The sequence below is a fragment of the Chiloscyllium plagiosum genome, chromosome 40 (assembly GCF_004010195.1).
Source record: "Chiloscyllium plagiosum isolate BGI_BamShark_2017 chromosome 40, ASM401019v2, whole genome shotgun sequence".
Taxonomy (NCBI): Eukaryota; Metazoa; Chordata; class Chondrichthyes; order Orectolobiformes; family Hemiscylliidae; genus Chiloscyllium; species Chiloscyllium plagiosum.
Window position 1 is genome coordinate 9,034,426 of NC_057749.1, and position 18,893 is coordinate 9,053,318.

The window sequence follows — 18,893 nt, forward strand, 5'->3', positions numbered from 1 at the left end:
GAGGTGGTGATGCTAGTCCCAAGTGAGTCCTGATGGTAGTGTCCGGACCTCTGAATCAGGAGGCTCAGGTTCAAGTTCCACCTGCTCCCGACCTCTCTATACAGGCTGATTGGTAAATATACCACAGACTGTGCATACAGCCCATCCCCTTTTTATATCTAACCTTTCAGTTTACAACTAGAGCTCAATTGGAGCTAGCATTATTATCTCTCTGGTCAGCATGTTGTGAGGTCACATTCCACTTGAGTCTCTCTTCTCCGTTGATGTTCTCCATACTGTACCAAGAGAATGCCGCACTGTCAGAGGTGATATTTTCAGAATAAGACATTAGAATGAACCATCTGTCCTTCATCTCAAATAAAAGACCCCCTCCCCTAGCTTGAAGGATCATAGGAACGTTCTCCCCATTGTCCTAATTAGTGTTCCTCAAGAGTCACTTGGTAAAACAGGACTTGAAGGTTACTGAAAAGTGAGACTTGTTTAAATATTTCATTTCCAATCATCAGGACAATTGCAAGAATGCCAAATTCTAAACAATCCCAACAATTAGTATTACAGGAGAAAACAGTGGTGTTTGGTTGATAATATGTGTGTACAGTTTTCACCAGCAATTTTATGATGTTGCAACAGAAGTTGACCACATTAAGCTTGCAAGTTACCCTTGTCCAACTTTAATAAGCCAAGGCATTGCCATGGAGAATGTAGCAAGGGACTGTCGCCTCACTGACTTCCTGCTGATTGATAAAAGGCACAAGGTGTGATCATATTCCTTTTGTTTATGGAGAACAGTGCCTACTATAATGTCACTTCCAGGAAGCATAAATGAGCCACATCACAATACTAGGGTACAGGGAAGGGCACCCTGTCTGCCCTCTGCAGTACGAGTATAGGTAACAGAGAACAATTCTCACTTACACCATTTTCCAAATGATAAGTACCTGACCAGCATTTAATAGGAGCATAATGGGCTGCACCTTGAGAAAATGAAAGTCAAGACATGATCAGTGAGATGTTTTATGAGGATTTATAAAACCTACCCATCTCTTGACAGAGTTCAAAATGAGTTCCTAACAGTAGAGGAGCAAGTAGAACAGTAGTGGAGGGCTCTGAGGAAGAATTCTGCACCAAGGATTTGTCATTAATACTCTGAGAAAGAACAACTTTGGCTTTTTTGATCTCAGGATGTCCTCAAGCACTTTACAAACAATTAAGTACTTTTGGAGGCATCATTATTGTTGTTGGAACAAACGATAAGAAATAGGAACAGGAGTAGGCCATTTTGGCCCCTCCAGCCATTCAGTAGAATTATGGCTAATCCGATATACCTCAATCCACTTTCCTGCCCTTTCCCTGTAACCCTTGATTCCTCAACTGATCAAGATTTTTCCATCTCAGCCTTAAATATACACAAGGACTCTGCCCCCACAGCTCTCGGTGGCAAAGAGTTCCAAAAACTCTCTGAGAGAAGAAATTCCTCCTCATCTCAGTCTTAAATTGGCGCCCCTTAATCTGAGACTATACCCTCAGCTCTTAAACTTTCCCATTTGGGTTAGGGTTAGCATTTACCTCTCAGCATTGACCCTGACAAGCCCTTGAGAGTCTGATATGCTTTAATGAGGTCACCTCTCATTTGCCTAAACTCCAGTGAGTAGAACCCCAACCTATTTACCTTTGCTCAAAAGACAATACCTCCTCAGTCAAGGGATGATCCTAGAGAACCTTCTTTGAACTGCTGCCAATGGAAGAATATCTTTGCATTCAACAATGCAAGAAAAGCCTATTTGTGCACAGCAAGCTCCCACAAACAGCAATGTGATAATGCCAGCTGAACCACGTTAAATATTGAGATGCTCCATCTTAAACTGTATCATGAAATTGTTTAGGTTTGATGTTAGACCAGACACAGAGTCATGTTTCATCTGAGCAATGGGACCCTGAAAGTCCAGCACTCAGGCAGTTCTGCACTCCCTCAGCGCCGCACTAAAGGGCCCGTTTCTTCCAACAGGAACCTCAACTTTTCACCTCGGAGATGAGAGAGCTAACCCCTGAGCCACGTCTGAAAGCTGCCGAAGCTTAGCAAGAACTGTGTTTGCAGAAGCCATCTTAGAGGAAAACAAACCAAGGTTGTAAGAATGAAAGTGAGAGAGCAAACAACTTTCAAATTGACAGATAGGCAGAAGGGCCAATTCTCTGATTAAATGACTCTAAGACCATAAGATGTGGGAGAAAAGTAGGCCATTCAGCCCATCAAGTCTGCCATTCAATAAGATCATGGCTGCTCTGATAATCCTCACTCCTTCCTGCTCCCCACAGCCCCAATTCCCTTACTGTTTAAAAAACTGTCTATGTCCGCATGAATATATTTAATGTCTCAGTCTCAACAGTTCTCTGCAATGAAGAATTCCACAGATTTACCGTCCTCTGAGAGAAGGAATTCCTCCTCATCTCTGTCTTAAATGGGTGACCCTTTATTCGACCCTCTAGTCATAGACTCCCACACAAGGGGAAGCAACTGCTCTGGATCTACCGTACAAGTCCCCTATGCTTCAATAAGGTCACCTCTCATTCTTCTGTACTCCAATCAATACAGGCCCAACCTACTCAACATCATAAAGCAGCCGCTCCGTACCTGATGTCAACCCAGGAACCTTTCCTGGACAGCCTCCATTAGCCCCCAACAAAGAGAGAAGGCTTTCCGAGGAACTCCCATTGGGAGACCCTCAGGCTGGAGCTCATCATCCATTTTAAACAGACCAGGAGCCAGCAATGCTCAAACGGGGAATCAGTCTGATGGCCCCAAGTTATAGAATGGACCTTAGGAAAGAATTGTTTCAATGTATATTCTGTTATTGGTCACGAGGTCTAATAATGTTTGTGTTCCACGAGCTGGGAAGTTGATTTGCAGATGTTCTGTCCCCCGTCTAGGTGACATCTTCAGGGCCTCCTGTGAAGTGCTACGTCTTCTGGAATTTATTTGGTTCCATTCCTGCTGCCTCTGGTTACTAGTTCCGGTTCATCGTTGTAGTGACCGGTCCAGACCTATGCGTTTGTTGTTCGAGTCCATGGTGAGTACCATGCTTCTAGGAATTCTCTGACGGAACTCTGTTTAGCTTGTCCAATGATCATTGTGTTGCCCCAGTCGAATTTGTGGTCCCACTCATCTGTGTGTGTGGCTACTAGGGACAGCTGGTTGTGGCGGTTAGTGGCTAGTTGGTGTTCATGGATGTGGATTGCTAGTTGTCTGCCTGTTTGTCCTATATAATGTAGCCACACACACAGATGACAGGGACGACAAATTTGACTGGGACAACACAATGATCATAGGAAAAGCTAAACAGAGGACAACCCAGAGAATTTCTAGAAGCATGGTACTCAGCCACGGACTCGATCAACAAACACAACAACCTGGACCCAATACACTGGCTACTACAACGACAAACCGGAACCAGGCAGGAACGGAACCAAATAAATTCCAGAAGACACAGTACAGCAGCGCTTCACAGGAGGCTCCAAAGCCCTGAAGATGTCACCGAGACAGGGGGAAGGTCTGCAAATCAACGTCCCAGCTCGGGGAACACACCCACAACCACGGCAGCCAACGCCCGAGCTACAAATCTTTACACAAACCTTGAACAAGGTGTCATTTCCAGTCACCCAGGAACACCAACATCGAATCCATGTGTTCAACATACTGATTCATCAAACCCCACCAAACAATCTTACATCAAAAATAACTTGTATTTCAAGAAGATAGTAAAATTCCTTCATGCTGTGAGCCTTGAGTATAGGAGTTGGGAAGTCATGTTGAGGTCGTACGCAACATTACTTCTTCTGAAACACTACCTCCAGTTCTGGTCGCCCAGTTATAGGAAGGATATTATTAAACTGGAGATAGTTTGGAAGAGATTTAGCAGGTTATTGCTGGGTATGGAAGGTTTGAATTACAAAGGAAGGCTGGATAGGCTGGGACTTTTTTTCACTGGGGCACAGACGGTCGAGAGGTGACCTTGTAGACGTATATAATATAGTGAGCAGTAAAGATAGAGTTAATAGTTGTTGTCTTTTCCCGAGGACGGGGGGATTTCAAGACTAGGGGGGCATTGTTAAGATGAGAGGAGAGAGGTTTAAAAAGATATGAGGAGCAAAATTTTTACACAGAAGTGGTTTGTGTGTGGAATGAACTTCCTGCAGAAGCAGTGGATTTGGGTCTATTTACAAAATTTAAAAGACATTTGGATAAGTATGGATAGGAAAGGTTAGGAAGGATATGGGCCTGGAGTGGGCAGGTGGGACTAGTTTAGTGTGGGATTATGTTCGGCATTGATTAGTTGGACCCAAGGGTCTGTATCTGTGTTGTTTGACTCTGAGTGGCATCAAACAATGTTTGACATGGAGATACGCAAGGCAATTTTGGAAGAGGATTTAAAAGTTCAGTCCAAGACGTCAGTCTTAAGGAGGTAAGAGTGAAGTTTACTGAGGGAATCCAGGGCTAAAGACCCCAAACAGCTGAAGGCATGGCCATCAATAGTGGAGCGATGACAGTTTTTAATAGAAATATTTGCTTATGGAATGTGGGCTGCAAAGCCAACATTTGACGTCCATCCTTATTTACCCTTGAACTGATACACTTGCTGAGCCATTTCAGAGGGCATTTAAGAATCAAATAATTTGCTATAGGCCTAGAGTCTCACTTTGGCCAGACTAGGTAAATTCAGTAGATTTCCTTCCCCAAAGGAGAGAGTGTTTTTGTAACAATTAGCTGGGGTTACACGCTGACAATTGGACTGCCCAATTTTTTCTTGAAATTCCATTTAGTTCCAGATTTTTATTAATTTAGAATTTGACCATCTGCCATGATGGGATTCAAGACTACAGTCCCAGATTGTTAATCGAGTGTCATCACCACTACCATTACGTAACCCTAGCCCTAACCTTAAACACAACGCTAACCCTAAAAACAATCCTAACCCTAACCCTCAACACAATCCTAACCCTAACCCTAAACATAATCCTAACAATAACCCTAACAAACCTAATCTTAACTCTAACCTTAACCCTAACTCTAACTCTAACCCTAACCCTAACCCAGACCCTGCAGGAATTGGCAAAGGGACAAGACCAAGGAAAGATTTGAACACCAGCTGAACAACATAAAAACTAAGTTTTCAACTGCCTATAATTTGCAGTTAAGTTACATGCTTGTCATTGATACCCTTGTTGACTGTGTTTGCAAGCAAACATTTAATGTTTATTTAAGCCACATTGTTCCCTTATTACATGCCACTCCACTGGGGCAAACAGGATCATAAGTGCGAACATAACATGAATTATTAGCCTCTGACCGGATATTTTTGGAAAGCACACACGTTATCTTTTATCAATTGACCTGAGTCATGCAGGCAGCAGTAAGTTGATAACAAGAAACATTATTTCTCATTTGTGACGCACTTGATTTGAACCCTGGTTGTGTTCCAGTTCTGCTTCAACGCATTTGAATGGTCATTTATCTACGTTAATGTTGGAACTTATCAAAGTGATGGGCAAAGCAATACTTGTTTTCCGGCACTCGGTGTCAATCTGAAGTATTGTTATTGTCTTCGCTACAGCATGGTCCAGGAAAGAGTTGAGTTTCCTGTATTCCACTGCAGCTATACCGACCTCAATACTGGATTATTACTCAGATTTTCTGCTTCCTCCATCAGCCGCCCTTCAGTCGCTAAGATTGTGGATTTTCAGATTAAATTAGACAAGGTTTCGTTCATGTTTTAGGTTCAGGCCTTCTCGGCTCTGAATTGAAATTGAAGTAACATGTGGCATTGGCATTTATTGCCCACACGGGAATAGTTGCCTCTGTGCCTTTGTCCCTCTTGGTGCTACAGGTCACGGGATTGGAAGGTCCAGTCACAGGGGTTTTGATAAGTTGTAGCAGTGTGGCGTCTATATGGCACACACTGGAGCCAGAGTACCAAAATATGTGTTGATCCTGGAAAGAGTTTGAGTAGGGGGAAGTAATGGCCTAGTGGCATTATCACTAGATTATTAATCCAGAGACTCAGGTAATGCCCTGGGGACCTGGGTTCGAATCCCACCACAGCAGAGGGTAGGATTTGAATTCAATAAGCATCTGGAGTTAGGAGTCTAATGATGACCATGAATCAATTGTCAGGAAAAACCCATCTGATTCATTACTGCCCTTTAGGGAGGGAAACTGCTATCCTTACCTGGTCTGGCCTAGATGTGACTCCAGATCCACAGCAATATGGTTGACTCTTAACTGCCCTCTGGGCAATTAGGGATGGGCAATAAATGCTGGCCTGGCCCATTAATGTATAATTTTAAAAAACTTCTGGGTGGCACGGTGGCTCAGTTGTTAGCATTGCTGCCTCACAGCGCTAGTGATACAGGTTCGAGTCCAGACTTGGGTGACTGTGTGGAGTTTGCACATTCTCCCCGTGTCTGTGTGTGTGTGTTTCCTTGGGTACTCTGGCTTCCTCCAACAGTCCAAAGATGTGCCGGTCAGGATGGATTGGCCATGGGAAATTGCCCATAGTGCTCAGGGGTGATGTAGGTAAGGTGGATTAGCCATGAGGAATGCAGGGTTACAGGTATAGGGTTGGGGAGGGGGGGGTTGCGGGCGGAGTCTGGATGGGATGTTGTTCAGAGATTTGATGTGGACTTGTTGGGCCAAATGGCCTGTTTCCACACTGTTGGGATTCTATTTTTTTTAAGTTTTGTTATTCACTATGATATTTTTTCCTGGCAGAGTTTTAATATTCCCAGTTACATTAATACTCATATTCTATTTCTCTCCCTTCTCAGTTTTTTTTTTGTGGTCCTTTGCTGGCTTCTAAGATACTTGCATCTGCAAAAATTTAAAGCTGTCCTTTTAATCCAGTGCAATCCTTAGCTTTCTTTTTTCTCGGTCATTTCTGTCCCACAGAAGATCAGAGGTGACCTAACAGTGTTTTGAGGATGGCAAGATGGTTTAATTGAGCAGATGAAGAAAAAAATGTTTCCCCGTGATAATTGGGACAAAAACTTGAGATCATGTATTTAAAATCATTGACAAAAGATCTGAAGGAGGATAAGGTGAAAAGATTATGCTTAATTGTGAGGATTTTGAACCTACTACCTAAAAAGGCAGTAGAAACTCATTTGGTAGTCAGTACTACTGAATGCAGCTAAACAAAGACATTTTATTGAAGCCTTCATCCTGGAGTCATAGAACCCCTACAGTGTGGAATCAGGCCATTTGGCCTATTGAGTCCACACTGACCCTCCGACGAATATCTCAGCTAGACCCACTTCCCTACCCTATCCATGTAATCTTGCATTTCCCGTGGCCAATCCACCTAACCTGCACATCTTTGGACTGCGGGAGAAAACCAGAGCACCCAAAAGAAACCCACACAAACACGGGCAGAACGTGCAAACTCTCCACAGGCAGTTGCCCCAGGCTGGAATCAAACCCAGATCCCGGGCTGTGAGGCAGCAGTGCTAACTACTAAGCCACCCTACCACCTCCCACAGACGATTTGTAAGACATTTCTGTGTAGGTGGAAAAATACATGCACATACACTGCGTATGTTTTAACTGAACACAATTATCTTATTTATTTCCCAAGCAAGTGCCTCAACCAATCAGAGTCAACCTATTTTGTATAAAATCTAAACAAGATTGGAAGTTAACTGTCAGTTATTGTCGAACTGGTGCATTCTCCATGACAGCGCCTTCGTCAATATTCATTATTGTGAACCAATCAGCACTCAACTCTCATACGGTATGAATGTCATTTTCCCTTTACGTTGGTATTTCTTGCAAATTATCCTAAAGAGTGTAAGACAAAGTGCTTCAACAAATGTGTCCTTTCTCACCCACACAAAGTAATTTCACAAGCAGCTTCAGAGGGTGAAGGTAACAGACAACACATAGGTTTAAACATGCTGGACGTTTGAAGGATCCATCACAGGCACACAATGGGCCAAATGGCCTCCTTCCTTTAAGTTTCAATGCTTCTCTGATAACTAATCAGTCTTGCCTTATTTTCAGTGTCTCAGCTCCCAAGATGTGGTGGGACCCTCGAGCGGCACAGGTCAAGCCAAGCTGTTGGGCCAGCTCTTCATCCTGCTCCAGTATCAGACCCTGGCTAACCGGATCAAGGTGATGGTTCGAAAGGCCGAGTCTTTGGCCAGACTGACCCGCATGCCAGGGTCACCAGGTGAGATGGCACAGGGAGATTTAACCATTGGGAGGGGTTGGGGGGGTTTACATCCTTAGAGGTCGTCCATAACATTCCTCATTCCACACATCTACATGGGGCATTGTGAATTGTCCTGAGTCCCTTACGTGGAACTAGAACGAAAATCAGAGAAATGTTTTGGGCTGTTTGGCTTTGACTCACTTACACTCGCTTTTAAAATGTCGATGCTGCAAAATCCAAACCCCTTTGCCAGAATTCTGTCAGTCAATGGCCAGGAGCTGTGAGTGGCTCACCGGTCTTAGATCAAATGGATCAGAACAAACCCTTTCAAAATATATCAAGGAGATACCCTGGACCCCAACATTTATCTTATTTACAGGCTGTATTCCAGATTTGATTTGATTGATCAAATTATTAAGCTTTAACCAAAACGCACTTTATTTACAAACAAAAGAAAGAAGAATTGATCTACCTTTAACTCAAATGGGAAGTTTTACAGAATTATAAATTACTTAGGTACTGTTCCAATATAGTAACACCGCATAAACATAATTCCCTGGCCCATCCTCCACATTTTCACTCTGGGGACACAAGCAGAAAATGATCTACAAATTGGTGACTGAGGAAGGGTTGTCCCCTTCCTGACTTTGGGCCAACCCTTTGTTTTTGTCGCAAAACGTAACTCCTGCATTTCAAACTTCTCAGCAACGCGGATAGAATATCATGGAAGGTCATACCCTGCTTCATGAACGTGAAAGGCAACTTAGTTCAGTCAAACATCCCAGGGAAGTTTCACAGGAACGTTATCAAGCAAACTCTGAGCCTAAGGCACCTCGGGCTGTCTGAGGACTGCGCATCCAAATGTTTGGTACTAGGGTTAAGTCTTAAGGACAGGTCAGGTCTTAAGGAGAGGCCACACCAGCAAGAAATAAGCTCTTCCTATCCACTCTACCAAACCCTCAATGCAGTCAAGTCTCCCCTCAGCCTCCTCTGTTCCAAGGAGAACAATCCCGATGTGTCTATTTTTCCTCAGAGCTGAAGTTTTCCAATCCCGGTAACATCCTTGTTCATTCCCTCTCTAGTGCAGTTACATCCTTTCTCTAATGAGGTGATCTGAACTGCACATAGGTCTCAAGTTATGGGGCCTAGCAATAAATCATGCAACTCCAGCCTAACCTGCCATCACCTCAACACTTCTATCATTCTATTCCAATTGCCTTCTAAACCACATCATCGACCTCTCCTGCCACATTCTAGCAGATGTGAACATTCACTCCAAGGCCCCTCGCTCCTTCCACATCTCTCAGTAATATCCCATTAATTATGTCTTCCTCCATCTTCATCACTCTCATGTGCCCGTTCTCACATTTGCAGATCATTATGTCATTATAAGCCTCTACCAAGATGATAAAGTTCTCTCAACCAAGGAAACCAAGACATCAAGTGGCTATAACCCAGTGTGGAATGCACCATTTCTGTTTGATGTTCCTTCAGGAGATATTGAAAACCTACAGCTCTCTCTGGAATTTATAGTCATGCAGGTAAGGGCAGTGCAAACCTCGTACTTTTGACTACTGTTATGGACCAGGCCAGATCCCCTCAAAACATTTTAAGAAGGTCGTGTTTGGTGCTGGAAAAGCACAGCAGGTCAGGTAGCATCTGAGGAGCAGGAGAATCGATGTTTCTGGCGTAAGCCCTTCATCAGGATCTCTTCGGATGCAGCCTGACCTGCTGGGCTTTTCCAGCACCAAACTCTCAACTCTGATCTCCAGCATCTGAAGTCCTCACTTTCTCCCATTTTTAAGAAGGTAGCCCAGTCCCTAACTTTATGAGTTGTTTTAAGAAGATGTAAGGTGAGTATTCCAGGAGCGACACAGCTGGTCAAACCACTCCTCTTTAAACAAAACAGAATTTATTTACACACGAACAAAAGAAAACCAGATTTAGATTAACGTAACTATTTGAAAACCCGACCAAATCAAAAGCGCAACTGAACAAAGAGCTGTTCCGATTTCCTGCAACTTCCCAGAAAAACGCCCCTGGAAAATTCAAATACACGTTCTTACAGGAGAGAGAAGTCAGAGAGAGAGAGAGGATCAGCATAGAGCTGTTTCATTGACTCCTCAGCTAAAAACTAACCCAAAACTAGAAAAATCCCTGAACTGGGAGAACTGGCCACTCCCCGTTCATTTTACAAGTGTTTTAAAAAGAAACCTGAAAGCCTTTTCTGATGGTTGACTTAGACAGCATCTGTTAGCCATTCTTAAAGTCACGAGTTCAGACATTTCAGCACCTCTGCCTTTACGACCCCTCATGAAAAAAACAAGAATAGAATAACCCTGGTAAAGGAGCAGCATTGTCACACACTAACTCATCACTTCCAACAGAGTCAAGCCCCATTACTAGGGCTTTACAGCAGACATGGAATGGTAGCTGAGGTGATCTGCTGAGGCCAAAGCACTTGACTCATTAAGGAGTACATGTAAAGGAGAGATGTTGAGCCTGACATTGTGAAACCCCCACACTCACGTTGACCTAATTCGCTTTTTGCAAAAGCCTGATGAGTGGAACCCTGCAACCAGCTCTCGCCCTTTCTCCATCTTAATATTACAATCTGATGCAGACTGGTTAGGGCTGAGAACTGAGTTCAGAAATTTATCTTCAGAACGTGAATCTTGGTGAAATGGGAGATGGGTTGCTGAAGCTTTTACTCTTGCACTCATTAGGACAAATGACACATTTCTAATGGTCACAGCAATGTACTCGAGGGAGTAAAGGATGCTGATCAGTTGGCAATTCGACTCTGATTTAGGCAAGCAGGAGGCTGGAAGAACACAGCAAGCCAGGCAGCATCAAAAGGTGGAGAAGTCAATGTTTCAGGACTGAAGAAGGGTTCTACCCAAAACGTTGACTTCTCCACCTCCTGATGCTGCCTGGCTTGCTGTGTTCTTCCAGTCCCCTGCTGGTCTACCTTGGAATTCAACATGAATACTTTTTTTTTGTCTCTAACCAAGTTAATTCTGAATGGCTGAGCTATTGTCATAGAGAAAGCAACAGGTAATTATAGGCTCCGCAAGCTCCTGGGTAATTGAAAACGTTGCAAGATTTTCAACTTGTATTTACAAGGTTATGAATACATCCTCTTTTTTTACATCCCTGGGATGTGGGCATTGCTGGCTTACCCATCCCTAATTGTCCAGAGGGCAATTCAACATCAGACACATTGCTGTAGGGCCTGGACCCAAATGTTTTCATGATTAATGAGTCTGGAGTTACGTGTAGGTCAGTCCAGGTGAGGATGGCAGCTTCTTTGCCTAATGGACATCTGTGAACCAGATGGGTTTTTCTCTGACAATTGATTATGAATCTTCGATCATCATTAGACATCAGTAGAGAAGGGGCACGGTGCCTCAGTGGTTAGCACTGCTGCCTCACAGCGACAGGGATTCGGGTTTGATTCTACCCTCGGGCGACTGCCTGTGTGGAGTTTGCACATTCCCCTCGTGTCTGTATGGGTTTCCTCTGGGTGCGCCGCTTTCCTCCCACAGTCCAAAGATCTGCAGGTTAGTGTGGATTGGCCATGGAAACTTGCCCCGTATTGTCCAGGGATGTGCAGGCTAGGTGTGTTAGCCTGGGAAATGCAGGCATTAGGGTAGGGAGTGGATCAGGCTGGGCTGCACTTCAGGGGGTCAGTATGGTCTCAATGGGCTGAATGGCTTGCTTCCACACTGTGAAAATGAACTCTTGACTTCAGATTTTTCATTAAATGCAAATTACATCATTAGGCATGGTGGGATTCAAATCCTGGTTCCCAAAATATTCCCTGGGTCTCTGGATTAATAGTCTAGATATTATACCACGAAGCCATTGTCTCTCCGAATGAGCCATATTACAATCTCAATTGATTATCTTCCATGGGTTATTAGTGTAGCTATAGACACACTCCGGATTGTTTAGCATCTGCTGTGGAGCCAAAACCAATAGCTCACTAGCAATTAGTTCGGTATTGTCCTGTCTGTTCTGTGGAATGCAAGACAAAAAGCTATAGCAACACATCACTTTTCAGTAAGATTCAAACAGTGTTACCATATTACGATCCTGAAAGAGTAAAGGTCCTAGATGGCAGGATGCAGAATAGCTAATGTAATGGAATTACTTGGGGTCGCTCGGTGATTAGCATTGCTGCCTCATAGCACCAGGGACCCAGGTTCAATTTCCACCTTGGGTGACTGTCTGTGGAGTTTGCTCATTCTCCCTGTGGGCTTCTCCTGGGTGCTCCAGGTTCCTCCCACAATCCAAAGCTGTGCAGGCCAGGTGAATTGGCTATGCTAAATTGCCCATGGTGTTAGGTGTATTAGTCAGGGGTAAATATGGGGTAGGGGAATGGGTCTGGGTGGGTTACTCTTCTGAGGGTCAGTGTGGACTTGTTGGGTTGACTGGCCTGTTTCCATATTGTAGGGAAGTTAATCTAAACTAATCCCATAATAGTGAATGAAAGATATAGGCTTTTCATTAGGAATCTGAAACAGTCAAGAAAGCGAGTCACAGCAGACACAGTTTGGTGGTTTCATACGGTCATTTTCCATCATGTATCAGATTATTCTTGACGGAGTATTACTGTACAGCTTGGAAACAGACTCTTTGGTCCAACTCGTCTGTGCCCAACCAGATATCCTAAATTAATCTATTCCCATTTGCCAGCATTTGGCCCATATCCCTCTAAACCCTTCCTAATCACATACCCATCCAGATGCCTTTTAAATGTTGTAATCATAGCCATCTCCACTTCCTTTGGCAGTTCATTCCAAACATGCACTACCCTCTGCGTGAAAAGTGAGACATGCAAGTGCCTTTTAAATCTTTCCCCATATCCCTCTAAACCCTTCCTATTCACATACCCATCCAGATGCCTTTTAAATGTTGTAATCATAGCCATCTCCACCACTTCCTTTGGCAGTTCATTCCAAACACGCACTACCCTCTGCGTGAAAAGTGAGACATGCAAGTGCCTTTTAAATCTTTCCCCTCTCATCTTAAACCTACGCCCTCTAGTTTGGGACTTCCCTACCCAGGGAAAAAGGTCTATTTATCCTATCCATTCCCCTCGTGATTTTTCTAAACCACCAGAAAAGGTCACCGCTCAGCCTCTGATGCTCCAGGGAAAACCGCCCCAGCCTATTCAGCCTCTCCCTGTAGCTCAAACCCTCCAACCCTGAAAACATCCTTGTAAATCTTTTCTGAATCCTTTCAAGTTTCCCTGCATCTTTTCTACAGTACAGAGACCAGAAGTAGGCACAGCATTCCAAAAGTGGCGCCACCAATATTCTGCACAGTTGCAATATGATCTCCCAACTCCTATACTCAATGCACTGACCAAAGAATGTCGATGAATTTTGTTTTTAAATGTTCAGAGTCGCATTTACACCCGAAGTGGAGTCCTGGGCCGTGTGGTAATTGGGGGGAATGCTTCAGAGACGGGGAGAACACACTGGAGGGAGATGTCGAATCGAGGACATGTGGAATCTGCCAGGTGGCATACCATTCAACCAGACACTTTCTAGACACCCACAAACACACCTGTTCTGTCGCTCCTCCCGCTGTCCCTTAACTGTTCAGTGAAATGTAATAAAATGTACGAAAATCCCAGTGTCCTTTAGGAGCTTGGTGTTGCCGGAGCACAATCAGTGGTCCCAGATATTACCTTCCCATTTCTGAGACCTAGCACAAAAGGTGGCCATTTTTTCACAGATGGCCTGTTGCTAAGGGATACATGATGAGTTGAGGTGGATTCAGCATTGATCCGAGAGTCTCAGTGTGAGCCCATATACCTCATACTGGGACAAATGAAAGTTCCTGAGATCTGTTTAAAAAGACTTTTTAAATAGCGTGAAGTACGTATTCTTCCTACAACAAAGCTGCAGCATCACAAACTGACTCAACTTATTAAAATATTTCAAGGGGCTTAATATGCAAGCATTATCAACCCATATTGACACCGAATCACAACTGGAGATATCAAGACAGCTACAAACAGGTAGGTTTTTAGGAGTATCTTAAAGGAACAAAGCAAGGTGAAGAGGTTTAGGAAGGGAAATTCCAGAGTTTGGAGTTTACGTAACTCATAGCCTGGTGAGATGATAAAAAATAAAGGGCTTTGGAAGTGTTGCAGGAGCATTTTGTTGTCACTGTACCTAGGTACTGTGAAACGTTTTGTTTTGCGTGCAGTACAGGTAGATCATACCATACAACGACCACAGGGCGATTGAACAGATTTGATACAATGTTGCGGATGCAAGAAGGTGCACAGAGAGCAAGATCAACATTAGGTTTGAAACTTGAGAGGTCCATTTGGAAGTCTAATAACATCGGGGAAGAAACTGTTCTCGAACCTGTTGGTTCCATTGACGTTGCCAGGTTTAGAGGGAGATACTAAATAGGCTGGGGCTGTTTTCGCTGGAACATCAGAGGCTGAGGGGTGACCTTTTAGAGGTTTTTGAAATCATGAGGGGCATGGATAGGTTGGATAGCCAAAATCTTTTCCCCAGGGTAGGGGAGTCCAAAACTAGAGGGCTTAGGTTTAAGGTGAGAGAGAAAAGATTCTAAAGGGAAGCTTTTTCACGCAGAGGATGGTGCATGTGTGGAATGAGCTGCCAGAGGAAGTGATGGAGGCTGGTACAATGACAGCATTTAAAAGGCATCTAGATGGGGACATGAATGATAAGGGTATAGAGAGATATGGGCCAAATGCAGGCAAATGGGACTAGATTAATTTAGGATACCTGGTCAGCATGGATGAGATAGATTTAGGGTATGTTTGTATGCTAAACAACTCTATGTCTCTATGATCTGGAGGTGCCGGTGTTGCACTGGGGTGTACAAAGTTAAAAGTCGCAAAACACCAGGTTATAGTCCAACAGAGTCATTTGGAAACACTAGCTTTCGGACCATTGCTCCTAATTAATCACCCAGAGAAAGAGTAGCACTCCGTGCTTCCAAATACACCTGTTGGCCTATAACCTGGTGTTGTGCGATTTTTAACTATGACTCTATGGCTGTATATCTTTAAACTTTTGTATCTTCTGCCTGATGGAAGAGGTCAGAGAAGAGATTATATGGGGTGGCAAATGGTGAGGATGACACAAAGAATCTGCAGACGGATATAGACAAGTAATGGAAGTGGCCAAAAACTAGGCAGATAGAATATAAGAAAACGTGAGGTTATGCAATTTGACAGCAAGAGTAGAGAAGCTGTCTATTATTTAATTGAAGAAGAACTGCAGTAATTTGCAGCAAAGAGAGATATGGGCATCCTTGTACATAAGTACCAAAATGCTAGCATTGAAGTTCAAAGGTAAATGGGGCAGTTCGTATGGGGCCTTAATTTCGAAAGGAATGGAATGTGAAGTTAGAGAAGACTTGTTAATGCTATACAAAGCACTAGCTAGACCTCACCTGTGAACAGTTCTATTTGTCTAAAGAAAGATATATTGGCATTGGAGGCAATCCAGACAAAGTTCACTAGTTTGACCCTGGGTATAGAGAGATTTTCTTATTAGGAGAGGTTGAGTCCGCACTCATTGGAATTTAGAAACATGTGAGCCAACCTTATTGAAATGTACAGGTCACCTGCAAGGGTAGCTGCAGAAAAGTTGTTTCCCCTGCGGGAGAGTTTAGGATCAGAATGCATAATCTCAGGATGAGGGTTTCCCCTGTTCGAACAGAGATGAGGAGGAATTTCTTCTCTGAGTGAATCTGTAGAATTCTTCACCACAAAGGGCTGTCCAGGTTGACACTTTAAGTATATTCATGGCTGAGATTCACAGATTTTTAATCAGGAGGTTTATAAGGAAAAGACAAGAAAGTTGAATTGAGGATTCAGATCAGGCATGATCTCATTGAATGGTGGGGCAGACTCAAATTGAGTGACCAACTGCTCCTACATCTTTAGGATCTGTTCTGTTATAGGCTTGGAGGAGATTAGAGAGTCAGTGTTGTGGTAGGGGTGAACAAGCTATGTAGAAATGTGAATAACAAAAGTAATATGAGGAATGGCTGAGGACTCTGGGTCTGTACTCGATGGAGTTAAAAGGATATGGGGGAGATTTGATTGAACTTTACAGAATACTGTGAGCCTGGATGGACTGGACGTGGAGAAGATATTTCCACTAATAGGAGAGACTAGGACCTATGGCACAGTTTCACAGTGAAGAGAGGACCCTTTAGAACTGAGATGAGGAGAAATTTCTTCAGCCAGAGGGTGGAAATCATTGCCGCAGAGGGCTGTAGAGGCCTAGTCACCAGGTGCATTTAAGACAGAGATAGGCAGGTTCTTCGTTAGTAAGGGGTACAGGGAGAAGGCACAAGAATTGGTATTAGAGACATATCAGCCATGATCGAATGGCAAAGCAGTCTTGATGGGCTGAATGGCCTGATTCTGTTCTCATATCTTATGGTCTTATGGTGTTGTGGGAAAAAAAAAAGTTTAATTTGAGGCATTGGGAGCCAATGTAGCTTAGCAAGAATAAGGGCAATGGGTGAGACTTGGTGGATTCATTCCAGTCACTGAACTCAATCTTACTTCGGGCAGAAACTGAGTGACCGGCCAGGGGATTGGCTCAACTTCCTGAGATTCTAACCCTAATCCCAACCCTATTGCAGGGAAAGAAGCCCCATTGAAAGATTAATGCCATTACAACAACAAGTAGGTAAAAGCCTAGTGGGATTATCACTGGACTGTTAATCCAGAGACCCATGTAATGTCCTGGGGACCTGGGTTTCAATCCCACCATGGCAGGTGGTGAAATTTGGATTCTCTTAAAATCTGAAATTAATATTCAAATGATAAAACCATTGTCAGGAAAACCCATCTGGTTCACTAATGTTCCATAGGAAAGCAAACTGCAATGGTCGGGCCTACATGTGACTCCAGACCTACAACATTACAGCAATTAGGGATGGGCAATTAATGTTGTCCTGTCTAGGGACAGCTTCATCCTGTGAATAAATAAAAAAAAACTTTGACATGGGAGAGTGTTCCTTGGCTCTTCACAGAAGGGTTCCCTTTTAATACCTGATACCAGACTACATTATGTATCATACTACTGAGTGCAGGAGCAATGCACCCCTGCTTCAGTTGGATAGAACACTGGGGGTGAGACTGAACTTGGAGGGTTGTGTGTAGTTTTGGTCCTCTTGCCTATGGAAGGATGTACCTGCCCTAGAGGAGTACAGCTGAGGTTCAGCAGATTGGTTCCTGGGACTGCCCAGCAAGGCCAAATTCAGGAGACTGGGCCTATCTTTGAAAGATGACAAACAACTTGATAGAATTCTACAAGAATCTTAAAAGGGGCAGACAAAGTGTAGTTTCCCCGGTTGTAGGATTTAGAACCAGTGGGAGACAACCTCAGAATAAAAGACTGAGACCGAATAAAAGTCAGTTAGGCCAGAGGCAAGAAGGAACACTTTCTCTCAGAGGATGGAATTCTCTACCCCTGGGAACTATAGAGACTCAATCACTGCATACGTTTAAGGCAGAGACTGAGAGATTTCTAGCTACTCGTGCCGTGAAGGGATATGTGGCAGTACAAGAACATGGCGTTGAGGTGGGTGATCATCCAGGATAAAGAATGACAGAGCAGGCTAGAGGGGCTGAATGGCCTGTTTGCTATGTCCAACTGACCCGAGATAAACACTCATTTTTATGATCAGAGATTGCACACACATCTGAGCATGGAATATCATTCTCTCAAATCTCAGCTTATAAACGAATGAGAACATTTTAAGGTTTTGTGTTGCAAGCGCAGGTGCACGTTTCCATCAATCTCTTCATTCCAAGCGGCGACATTTGGGTGGGTGTAAGTCTGTCATCAACTGTAGCAACTTAATCGCATCAGTCAGCATCACAATGGTGTGCCTTAGATACAGTGTTTACTACACTGGGGTTTGCTTGTGTTTAATGTGTGTCTCCTGTGCTATTTCAAGTGAGATCATGAGCCCTTTAAATTGGTGTCAGAAATTGAACACAAAAATGTTTCACAAAGTCAGTAACACCTTGTACTAATGGAAACATAAACAGACTTAACAGGAATATAGATACCAATACCAGCTCCAATTGCATTGTAAAGTTGCTATAATCCAAAGTTGGAAGTCGCAGGCCACCAGGTTATAATCCAACAGGTTTATATGAAATCACAAGCTTTCGGAGCACAGCCCCTTTGCCAGTAACCTTCCAACCCATCCCCCCCCAGTCATCTTTCCAGCCCCACATCCTCCCTTCCATTCCACCTGCCAACCCTTCCTTCCAGCTACCAATTGGATTCATCCCTCCCATGGACCAACCAGGTCTTACCCACTACCCGTGTTCACCTATCACTACCTCCCCTCTCCACTTTATCTGTAGCTCCCCTAGCCCCACATCCAGTCCTGAAGAAGGGTTATACCCAAAACGTTGACTTCTCTACCTTCTGATGCTGCCTGGCTTGCTGTGTTCGTCCAGCCTCCAGCTTGTCTACTTTGTATGGACTGCATTCACAACTCTCTGAAACTGATGGTCGCTAATACCATCCAAGTTAGTTCCATTGACATGAAAAAGGTGTATCAAGCAGATGGCATTACGTTTGAATCTGTACTGATACTCCTGTTACTTTACCAGATGAAAATTCCATCATAAGCTGCCTCTGAGGCCCAGTTACA

General features: G+C 43.8%; 1 protein-coding gene across 8 annotated transcripts in view; it reads left to right on the forward strand.

Moving 5' to 3' along the window:
- LOC122542483 (synaptotagmin-4-like) overlaps positions 1-14,696 on the forward strand; it is a 61,289-nt gene extending 46,593 nt beyond the window's left edge. For all 8 annotated transcript variants that reach the window (XM_043680245.1, XM_043680246.1, XM_043680243.1 and 5 more), the window contains 3 exons: positions 8,051-8,219; positions 9,576-9,742; positions 13,613-14,696. In XM_043680245.1, the coding sequence (XP_043536180.1) occupies positions 8,051-8,219; positions 9,576-9,742; positions 13,613-13,762 (486 nt within the window). In that variant the 3' untranslated portion in view covers positions 13,763-14,696. The remainder of the gene's footprint in view (positions 1-8,050; positions 8,220-9,575; positions 9,743-13,612) is intronic.
- The last annotated feature ends 4,197 nt before the right edge of the window (positions 14,697-18,893 follow it).